The sequence below is a fragment of the Oncorhynchus tshawytscha genome, linkage group LG05 (genome assembly GCF_018296145.1).
Source record: "Oncorhynchus tshawytscha isolate Ot180627B linkage group LG05, Otsh_v2.0, whole genome shotgun sequence".
NCBI lineage: Eukaryota > Metazoa > Chordata > Actinopteri > Salmoniformes > Salmonidae > Oncorhynchus > Oncorhynchus tshawytscha.
This window is the reverse complement of record NC_056433.1, coordinates 31,701,376-31,712,863: the sequence shown is the minus strand read 5'-3', so window position 1 is coordinate 31,712,863 and position 11,488 is coordinate 31,701,376. Positions and strand designations below refer to the sequence as shown.

General features: G+C 42.1%; 2 protein-coding genes across 4 annotated transcripts in view; one reads left to right on the top strand and one right to left on the bottom strand.

Moving 5' to 3' along the window:
• Positions 1–1,273: 1,273 nt before the first annotated feature.
• rad51b (RAD51 paralog B) overlaps positions 1,274–11,488 on the bottom strand; it is a 72,947-nt gene continuing 62,732 nt past the window's right edge. For all 3 annotated transcript variants that reach the window (XM_024420674.2, XM_024420676.2, XM_024420677.2), the window contains exon 10: positions 1,274–2,739. In XM_024420674.2, the coding sequence (XP_024276442.1) occupies positions 2,603–2,739 (137 nt within the window). In that variant the 3' untranslated portion in view covers positions 1,274–2,602. The remainder of the gene's footprint in view (positions 2,740–11,488) is intronic.
• On the top strand, positions 4,348–9,930 carry zfp36l1b (zinc finger protein 36, C3H type-like 1b). The gene is made up of 2 exons (XM_024420679.2): positions 4,348–4,528; positions 6,975–9,930. Exons 1-2 carry the CDS (start codon positions 4,478–4,480, stop codon positions 8,031–8,033), a joined length of 1,110 nt encoding a protein of 369 aa, XP_024276447.1. The 5' UTR covers positions 4,348–4,477; the 3' UTR covers positions 8,034–9,930.

Sequence of the window (11,488 nt, the reverse complement as noted above, 5' to 3'; positions counted from 1 at the left end):
TCAAGAGAACATGCCTGGTCATCCCTACTGCCTCTGATCTGGCGGACTCACTAAACACAAATGCTTAGTTTGTAAATGATGTGTCAGTTTTGGAGTGTGCCCCTGGACATCCGTAAATTTTTAAAAAACAAGAAAATCGTGTCGTCTGTTTAATATAAGGAATTTCAAATGATTTATACTTTTACTTCTGATACTTAAGTACATTTTAGCAATTACATTTAATTTTGATACTTAAGTAGATTATAAACCATATACTTTTAGACTTTTACTCAAGTAGTATTTTACTGGGTGATTTTTTTATGAAGGTGTCTTTACTTTTTAAGTATGACAATTTTGTATTTTTTCCACCACTGGATACAAGGCGTGGTGCATAACAAGTTAGCAGGCTCCAGGCTAGCCAACTCTAGCTAGCCAACTCCAGTCATATGCTAACATTTGCTGGTAAACCTAGCTTTAGGTGGATGGTTGTAAACATTGTAGCTTGCTGTTTAGTAGCTAGCCATATCTACCACTAAAAAGAGAAGAGGTTTTACAATCGAGATACAAAAGATATCTGATTATAAACCTCTTTTCTATTTATTTATTTTTATTTTTTCCCCAAGTCAGTCTTGTACCATCGCTGCAATTCCCATAGTGACTCAGGAGAGGTGAAGGTGTCTGTCTATTTCAGACCTTATGGCATTTTTCAAGGATGAGCATAAGAGCACTAAAAGGGGAGAAGACCACTAAGTCTGGCCATGTGGAGAAGTGCAGCTATAGTGAAGGGAATCTTACCAGTTTGGTCAGGGCCAGCATGAGGGATAAAGTTTATCCCGTGTCAGTGAATGTAGCTGTTAAGTTTGAGCATCTTAGCAATACAATGTGTTCTATACAGCTGTCAACATTCTATAAGAAAAGAGCCACTTAATCAATTATATAATCATTAACCAGATTACCCCGGATACCAGACTTTGATGAGTGATAACTCAGCTCTTGAACGGTATCATTGATGAGAATGAATCTAAAAATCTATTGACATTCAGAATTTACTTTGTTTTGACATCCAACCTGTACTGTTTCATGACCAGAGACAAATCTTCAAAGGCACAGTATTTATATATTTGGAGTGGTACATGCAGTCACACAGTCTTGATTTATAGGATCCTTCCCACTATATGATTGATATGTCAAGTGGTAAAATCCCAAGTTATCAATAAACAAATTAAAAGAAAAAACTGCACTTGTCCTCATGTGAAAATTACAGTTGATTAAATATTCTACAGCTGTAATGTCATCAACCAAATCCAACTTTATTTATACAGCACATTTCTTACAACGAATGCATTTCAAGGTGTTCAAAGTCATGCATGGAAAGGCATGTGGCACTTAACATCCTTCCTCTTGGCAGGCCTCTATTGGTGACCAGGGGATTCTCTCTACCACATGGGAATGCCTCCGTGAAGCTCATCAGTGTAGCCATGCAGCCAATTTTGGCAGTTCCCAATATCAGCCGTACGGATGTGGAGTGTGAGTGGAGGAAGCCAACCATGCCCAACCAGGTGCAGTCAGTTAGTGAAGGACCTGCACCCGGCTGAAGACTACAACCCTCTGTTCCGAGAGCCCACAGAGGAGGATCTTCAGTGGCTAAGGAACCGTCTCCGGGGCAGGTTCAGTGGAATATCATGTCTCCTTGAACCTGAGCCACAACAACCTCTACCCTCTCTGTCATCATTGTCTGTACCGGACATAGTTAAAAAACAAAGGCACCTGAGGCATGGAGGCATCCTGACTGGCATGATGCTGTCGGTGGAGAAGCAGGAGGCTATAGGGCAGATAACAGTTGGACAGAGCACCAACCCCAACTGGCACACCAAGAGGAAAGGGAGGTTGACGGCCAGCAATTATGGAACAGTGGTTAGGGCCAAGCGGGTTACTGCTTCGCTGCTAAAAAGGGTCCTTAGATCAGTCGTTGGATGAGGTGTTGTCTGTAAAGTGGAGCACAGATAATGAAGAGAAGGGCACCAGACCATCCAGTGAGGCATCATGGCAAATGACCACATAGACGGATGTGCAGGAGTCAGGGATTTGGGTCACGGGGTCTTGGATGGTCTGGTGGACAACACAGCAGTGGTGGATTTCAAGTGTCCCTATGGTGCAAGGTACCTTACCATTGAAGAGGCAGTAAAGTCAAAGAAATTCTATTTCAAGGACGGAGGGTCTTACAGCCTCTGAAGACCATCCTTACTGGCACCAGGTCCAAGGTCAGCTCCACATCACTGGAAGGGACATCTGCTTCTTCGTTGTGTGTACCACCAAAGCTTCCATCACCATCCCCATCTGGCGTGACGACATCTGACAGATTCATATTGCTCCTCTTGTCAGTACCCGTTTTCAGGGAAGACAATGGTCCAAAAATATTCCACATAGTTCATACACACACACACTAGGCTCCCAGAATAGGTTATATTCCATACAAGTTTTGCTCAAAGCATCCAACTAAAGTGATGTAAGTTCAACCACAAAGGCTGGTCTGAGTGCATCTCAGTTTCATTCAGTAGTACAAAACAATTCACATTGTATTCTATCATGGGCACAGTGGGAATTTAAATCTGTGACGATTAAATTATGTCTTTCCCTCAGAGTGAGAGAGTACATCACATCCAGCATACTTGCTGAGGGTGTGGTTGATCATTTCTCTTTCCCGCCGGGAAATGACAGCTACAGACCCGAGTGTTGTCACTGGGTTTCTGGTCCGCACATCTGAAAGACAAAATAAAAGTTACTTTTACTAGCTAGCTACGTTGATTACTAAAATGATAACATCTATACTAAAATACCATAACTCACAGACTTGACTATAGTAATGGTAAAATGGACTGGGCTTCGGTCTATCTGCACATTTACTATCCTGCTATGTAGATCGGGATTTCTGCTGGAATGGAGGAGTTATCTGGAATGCTCAACTAGATGATCAGGACAGTCTAGGGTACTACATGCCCGAAGAGGTGAAGTATTGTGATGAGCTATACGACTGCTCTTCTTATTCCACACTAATTCTCAAGAGGAAAGTTAAAATCCTCAGCCGTACGTAAGGTCACTGAGGAGGACCAACAGTGATAGGAGGATCGTCTGAAAGGGACTGACATGTAGGGATGTAACATAAGATTTTTTAAAAAGGCTTTTCAACCATAATTTGCAAATAAATTCATTAAAAATCCTACAATGTGATTTTCTGGATTTTTTCCCCCCTCATTTTGTCTGTCATAGTTGACGTGTACCTATGATGAAAATTACAGGCCTCTCTCATCTTTTTAAGTAGGAGAACTTGCACAATTGGTGGCTGACTAAATACTTTTTTAGCCCCACTGCATTTCATTTTAGTGCCAGACCTACTGTCCTTTCAAATCCACATTTTTCAGTTGAGTAGTTAGGTTCTTGCAAGAACCCCCACCAACTAAGGAGGTTTTTCGATTAATCCCACCTCCTGTGGGGTTCTTGGAAGAACCTATTGGGGGCAGTTTTCAGTGCCAAGAATCCTAAGGTTCATTGAAGAACTTTGAGGATCTTAGAAGAACCCTTGTTGATCCCCTCATTTTTAGTCTACCCGAAACTCAGCGAGATGGCAGTGAAGACGTTAATCCCCTTTTATTCTACCTACTTACGTGAGACCAGCTTCTTCTCTCTTGCTGCAAAAAATATATAAATATCGCAGCAGACTGGCTGTTAAAAACACCTTGAGTGTCCCTCTCCTTTCCCCGAGGTTTGAACTGTTGGTTTCCAGGAGACAGACACACCCGTCTCAATGATTAGGTGAGTCAAACATCTTGTACTATTCAATTTTTTCCCCCCCGTTGGTATATATCGATAGAAGGAAAGATGTATTTGTTTATAAAGATTCAGTTGTTACATTGTTTTTATTGACAGCACAGGTAATATGATTGTGTATGACGACTCAGTTATTTCTGTACGGTCTTGACATTTATAAACGGACAGCCCCAGAACACAGCCGATAAACAGAGCCCCTGAAGACCGCCCATGAAGAAAGCACAGAGAGCGACACTGTCCATGACTACAACACAGACAGACACAGGCAGGCAAAAAATATAGACAGACAAACAAAGAGGAAGCCAAGTAAATACATCATTCATTAATTTTTATAAAGAAAAAGCGAGTTTCCATAATGTTTTACCAAAGCGGTCCCCAGAGGAATAAGGCCATGCCTTGCTGGTCCCTGGGCCCAAAAAAGTTTGAAAAAGGGCTGCTCTGACAAGCAAGAAATAAGTGGTGAGGGCAGACAGTTACTTGTGTCAATCACACTCAGGCCCCTCCCAGCAGACATAACCATGCATAGAGCTTTTAAAAGGGAACTGCGCACAACTGTTGCAGGACAGAGGGGGCTCTCTGCAGGGCAGAAGAACACTTCAATCTGGACTTACCACCAGCCCTGTGCTTTAGATAAATTATTTTATATTTACTTTACAGTATCCACTCAGCAAAAATGACTGCAAGTATCGCTTCTCCTTTTTTCGACTACAACGAAATGAACAAGGTAATGAATGTGTATTGCTTGCTTCGAGCTGAGGGCTAACTAATTGCTAGCTAGCTAACTTGGTTAGCTTCGCCTAGTTCATTTAACTTTTTTTCGGGGTTGTTCAGCAAACGTTAGCGAGTGTTCTTTACACGTTTTGGATCGTAAGTGACAAACTGATGACAAAGTATAAAGTGTTTACTGGCCGCTAACAATTCAGCACTTTAATAATTAGCTAGCTTACCAGGCAACGTAAGTTATCGCTGCTTCTGTCACATGTTCTTGACTAGTTAGCGTCGCGAATTTATCATTTATTATAAATGTTAGTTTGTGGTTATTTATTAACTAAGTGCTCGCAAAAATGAATCTTTGAAAATGCAACACGTAGCTATCTGAGTTCACATCGCATGGCATGCCAGCTATTTTGGTTGAAAATGAGCAACAGGCGGATTCAACCCTAGCTGCTACTAGTTGTCTTGCAACAATTTACGCGCTTTTGTGTGCAAGCTGTGCTGTCTCGCACGGATAACGTTATGGAAATCTCACACACACAGTACGAATTGTAAACCGTTGTGCCTAAGTACCAAAAATATTGTCTACAAAGGTTACATGTCAGCATTTGACTACTGTGTATCTCTATTGCTAATGGCTTTTGAATTAGATTACCCGGGGTTTACTGGTTATCGTTTTGAATCTATTGTATTATCTAAGATGTCGAACTATGTAAAAGGCATTGGTACCTATCTCTAGGCAGGCCATACCAGTTTTGCTGATTCTTCTCATCAAAATAAATCAATCACAGCACAGCGTTTTTGGACATATTCAGCAGCTATTACCTGATTGAAGTACAATACCATTGGAAATTCATGATGAAAGGTCATGTTTATATTCTTAACTTAAATTGAAATGCTGTCGCTGCTTCAAAAAACACATTTTGATAAATAGCCCAATGTCAATATTTTTATTTCTTATGTCCAAATCAATAACCAGTATGCAGAAAAGGTGAAACAGAAAGTACTATGTTTATCCACACACATGTAATATTATTACTATGGTTTCACGTCTTCTTTTTTTAAACGAGCACCTTATCACTGGTTAGAGGGCAACCTGAATGTTGCATTTTTGATAGACGTCACCAAAACAAAAGAAACCCAACACTGTTGTCAATACTCATATTGATTGTCATGTTTAAAATCAATTAGCTAGAGGGGGGAAGACGAGGTTTCACGTCCTGTTAAAACTAACACCGCTCAAAAAGCCACTCGTAATCTGGAAATAATGTGTACATCACTTGTTGTTAATCACTTCCATCGATATTATGCTGAAATCAATAGAAATCAACTTTTGGAGTGTAGTGCTGTTTACATTAACACTTCAATGGTCACACCAAATCATGGAATAACCTATACATGGTTGGTTAGATGAGAACTTTTGGAATGTCTGATGTTGATTGACTTTACATTGGAAGAAGCTAACCACTTAGCAAGATGGCTAACTAGCTACTAAATTAGCTAACCAAATGCTGAACTGCAGAGCATTTAGCACATTTTAGGCAGTAACTTAAGTTACAAGATATCTAGCTTGTAACGATTTTGGTTTGAGTTCTACACGGTAACTAGATCACCTGGCTGCACAACAGTGAGTGACTCAAGAGACTGGGGACCTGTTAACTTTATAATGAGAAATTGTTCATTTCACAGGTCACAATCTTCTCTAGGTATTGCACAATTTGACTACAGGTATTTACTTAAAGTAGATACAAATGTATGTGTTTCAACAGTATTGAAAAACCATCCCGTGGCTATTTCCAAATATGCCGGTATAACACCTACTAATCTGAGGTAAAAAAGGATGTATAATTCCACTCAATTTAATTGGGTGAAATTGCAAGCTTGTTTAAGGTAGTAAAACAAACTGTCCACATTAGGGGAAATTGGCACAATATAAAATCATTTAATATGTCAAAATAATTCAACATGTCAATTTAAGATGATAGTATGTTTCCTACTCAAACTGTTGCAACAATGACATTGTCACTCATTTAACCATTTAGAGTGTTTGGGGGGCGGGGGCTCTCTCAATTTATCTGGGTGCTTTAGACTAGAGCCCCTATAGCATCTGTGCAGCAGCCTGAGGGTTTGCAGTCAGTCTACTATCATTGTTGCGCCAACATCCTATGGCCATAATTGTTTGGCAGTGCTTTTTATTTGATTGACAGCTTGTTAGAGTAAACGGATTGCACAATTCTCTTTAACTTGTGACTTTGGAGACCAGTCTTTCTATAGTGCTGTTGAACTAGTAAGTACGTCATTAAGATCCTGGCTCTGCTTTTGTAATGGGTCTGGACTGTAACCTAACACGGCTAGCTCCAAACTTTGTGGGAGAATTGAAGGGGTATTTTATTTTTTTATTTTTCAGGACTGATTGACACTTTTTTTATTAAGCATGACTGTTCTTTTCTTTGCAGAACAATAAGATGTTTAACTACAACAACAATACTTTCGGTGGGCCCCACTCCACATCTGTCCCAGTCTGCACTGGTGCCAACAACCCTCCCTCTTGCCCCCCCACTGGTTCCCTGCTGGACAGGAAGGTAGTGGGGGCCCCCTCTGCAGGGGGCAGTGGGCTGTTCCAGCGCCGCCACTCGGTCACCCTCCCCAACACCAAATTCAACCAGAATCAGTTCATCAACAGTCTCAAGGCTGACCCCTCCTCGCTCCTGATTGGTGGTGGCAGTAACAACAAGGAGAACCGCTTCCGGGACCGCTCCTTCTCCGAGACCGGGGATCGCCTCAAGCCGGGCAGCCAGCTCCAGTGCCTTGGCGGCGGGCAGGGCCAGCAGCAGCAGCAGGTCAACTCCAGCCGCTACAAGACTGAGCTGTGCCGGCCGTTCGAGGAGAACGGCACTTGCAAGTACGGCGACAAGTGCCAGTTTGCCCACGGCATGCACGAGCTGCGTAGCCTGAGCCGCCACCCAAAGTACAAGACTGAGCTGTGCCGCACCTTCCACACCATCGGCTTCTGCCCCTATGGCCCGCGCTGCCACTTCATCCACAACGCAGAGGAGCGCCGCGGCCCGCCGCCACCGTTCTCCACTTTCAACAAGATGGAGCGCCCCCGCCTCCAGCACAGCTTCAGCTTCGCCGGCTTCCCCAGCCAGGGCGGTCTACAGGACAGCCCCACCTCGGTCACCCCGCCGCCCATTTTCTCCACAGAGGACCTGGGCGAGTGGCCCAGCAACCCCTTCACCTACTCCAGCCAGGAGTTGGTCAATCTGTTTGGCCCGAGCCTAGTAGGGGGGCCCCCTGTCTTGGAGCCCAACCTGCTGGCCCCAGCGCAGCACTCCCCCACTACCCCTTGCTTCTTCCGGCCCATGTCGGAGTGTCCCCCCAGCCCCCCAGACTCTCTCTCCGACCAGGAGGGCTACCAGAGCAGCCTGGGCAGTCAGAGCGGTTCCGAATCCCCCAGCCTGGATGCCTCGCGCCGCCTGCCCATCTTCAGCAGGCTCTCCATCTCTGATGATTAGAGAGCCTACACCCCCGGTGCCTGGGATGGATGCATGGAGTGAGAAAGTGAGTGCCTGTCTCCTCACGGTCCTGTTCCCCTTGTCTCCTGGCCTTGTTTACAACCCAGAAGTGGACATGATTCTGTGTAGCAGCGTTGTAGCCACTGAGTCCAATCAGAAAACTCATCTACCCCCCCCCATCTCAGATGACTCCAATTAGCCAATCGAGGTGTTTTTGTTTTACCCAAACAATCATTCAGCCAAGTGGTCACTCAAGAATCGTGAGTAGCAAATTGGCCCTGGGTGAAGTGCTACAATAACGGTGAACAGTAGAAATCAGAGGGGATGGATAAGGCCGTTTTGTGTGTAGCGGTGCTGCATATCTTCACTTTGCCATTGCTGCCTGTGCCACAGCTATCTTCAAACATCCCATACTTTTACATCTCAAGAGGACTTGTGACAAATTCGTGCTCCATTTTTAAAAAGGGTAACATTTTTCTTCAAGTTAAACCATCAAAAAAAATGATTGGACGACCAGATTAAATGAAGTGCCTTGGTGTTGTCCGTCTACAATTGTTACTTTTTCCACGTCCTAATGATTGCAAAAATATTTTCTGCTTTTTTTTTTTTTTTTTTTATATAAAAAAATATATATTATTATGAGGACTAGACAAACACAGATGTTTAAAACATTTTTTTTTAGAATCAGGGCTGGAAGAGTTTGTCATTTTCTTTTGGCGCTACTAAGAACCCTTAGTAAATGTCTACTGGTCTGTTTGGTTTCTTTAGTTGTGTGGAAGGAGTAGGACTGTTCATCAATGTAAACTGGTCGTTAAACATTCATATGTGAGCTTGGCCTGTTCCCCCCCGTTCTCCTAGCCCTCATTCGGCTCAATAGCTGACTGAGATGACACCTCAGTCACCGCTGTCAAATCACATGAGCGCCATGCTCTCCCATCGATTCCACCTTGTTCAACTATATTGTTTTGTAAAACCTTCAAACGGAAGGTTTGCTTGTCACTGCTTATTTAACTTATCAAAATGTATTTATTGCTGATCTTAAAGCATTTTTTTTTTATTTTGTATTTATCTGGATAATGAAACAATAGAATATATTTTCTTTTATGTTAAATTATGATCTTCCGTATTAATCGTAAGATTGTGAAGACTTTTTTTTTATTTTTTATTTTTTACAGGTAATATATTATACTGCAATGACATTTTTTGTTTTGTAACTACACTTTGATTTATTTTGAAAGTGAATCTTAATTTAAATACAAAAATGCAAATGTTTTTGCATTTATATTTATTGTTTTTCCTCTTCCCTGATATTGGACTGTGGTTTTCAGGTTCTCTATTTTGATGTCTTAATTTCTCTTCCAGTTGTGGGCTGCAGCAGCTCTCGAAGGCCCTCTAGAATGTAGACGAAGTTGAGTAACAGTCCTCTTCCTGTTAATTCACTGTCCCTTTGACTGAGAAAAAATATACATTTTAGTATTTAAGAAGTCACTTAGCCTATATAACCAGCAGTTATGCTGTAAACGACAAATAGAAAGCTCTTATTTTAATTAGTTATGGACGCTCACCTATTCCGCAATACCATGCATACATTTACTAGCACTTTTAGTTGATGTGTTGTTGGACCACTCGTTCCCATAAGTGCCTATCAAATACATTCCAGGTATCCCCAAGTGTTGTGCCTTTATCACATGTTTTATAACACAGCAGATTTAAGCCTGAACTTGTAGTTAAGTATAAAGGTTAACAGGATTGACACATGACATGAAAAGCAACAGTTGAATGTATTCTTTATAGCAGCTGTTGCTGTTCACTACAGTAGTTTATTTGTTCTCATGTATTTTTTTTAATGACAGATTGCAGTTTAAACTTAACTAATAAAACCCATATTTCTATTGAACATCTGTCTTCCTGATTGACAAGGGTTGTTTGAGGCTGAGGTTGGCAACATTTTTGTTGTATCACTGTTTATGTAATGATCATATACAGCAACCATCACATGACTAGGGTGAGAGAATATTTATCAGTGGAGAAAGCAGCCCATGTACTAGAAGCTGGGTCTATTTGGGCTGGGCATTGAAGGGGAACCATAGAGTTCATGTGGGTGAAGCGGTGCTATTGAAATATTGAGCAAACAGCCCTGCTTGTTATCCTACCACATATCTTTGACTTATCTTGCTACAGTCTCTACACCAGAGAACTGGGGAACTTTGTTTGAAAGTTCCCATTGAAAAGCTACACACACACACACACACACAGTCAGACCAAAAAATTACTTAAACAGTTTTCCAGGAAAACATTTCCAAGACCGGGAAATCTAACTTCTGTGCTTTCTCTCTCTCTGAAACTATTGTTGAGGGTTGGTGTGCTGCTCTACTGTGATTTAAAGAAACTGAGGAACAGCAGCCACAACTTTCAGTGTTGCTACTTCTTGTCTTGAGGCCCTAGATCAGCCTTTCACCATGGTTACTGTAAGGTAGGAGACTTTAGCTTTTACAGTGTTGACTCTCCCAGTCCCTCAGTTAGGCCTGTTACAGCTGATGAATTGCAGGTTCAGTTCATTTGTTATTCCACACTAGGCAGAGCCAGGGCTGGTTCCCCTGAGGCCTGGACTTATCTCCAATTTCCTCAGAGACAAGTTAGGAACCCGGCTGCTCCATTAGTCTAAGTCAATTCAAACTTAAAGCAAAACAGTGGGGCTGCATGGAATGGTACTCCGGTTTTCATTGTAGTATGCTAAGCAAAAACATCTCTTGTTTCACTTCTTACCTCATGCGCCAGCTACGACCTTGTTGGTTTAGTACTCTCTCGGCTGCCTTAACCCTTTCGAATGTAGCCTAGAAACCAAACCACTACCTAATGACTGAAACACCCAAGGCGTGACACTTTACTAGAGAGAAGTGTACTTGTTTCAACAAGTGGGTAGGTGTTGCCTGGGGTACAAGGAGTAAAATATTCAAGTGCTGCGAATCCTTAGCACATCAGTGATTTCTGATTCCTTTGAACAGACTTCTGCAGGAGGATCACTGTGCCTTTAATGGTCCAGTGCAGTCAATGTTCCTGTGTGTGTATATATATTCAACCAATATAAATGCATGTAAAGTGTTGGTCCTATGTGTCATGCGCTGAAATAAGACTCCAGAAATGTTCCATATGCACATTTGTTTACATCCCTGTTAGTGAGCATTTCTCCTTTGCCAAGATAATCTATCCACGTGTCAGGTGTGGCATATCAAGAAGCTGATTGAACAGCATGATCATTACACAGGTGCACCTTCTGCAGGGGGACAAAAGGCAACTTGATAATGTGCAGTTTTGTCACAACACAATGCCACAGATCAAATCGAAGTTTATTTGTTACGTGTGCCAAATACAACAGGTAATGCTTACTTACAGGCTCGAACCAATAGTGCGAAAAAGAAAAAGGCGTGGGTAAGTAAAGAAATAAATAAACAGTC

What these genes read in the sequence shown, in the direction of transcription:
- zfp36l1b (XM_024420679.2), top strand. Translation starts at nt 4,478, where the DNA reads ATGACTGCAAGTATCGCTTCTCCTTTTTTCGACTACAACGAAATGAAC. An exon ending in ACTACAACGAAATGAACAAG is followed by an intron (nt 4,529 to 6,974) that starts GTAATGAATGTG and finishes TTTTCTTTGCAG; the next exon opens with AACAATAAGATGTTTAACTA.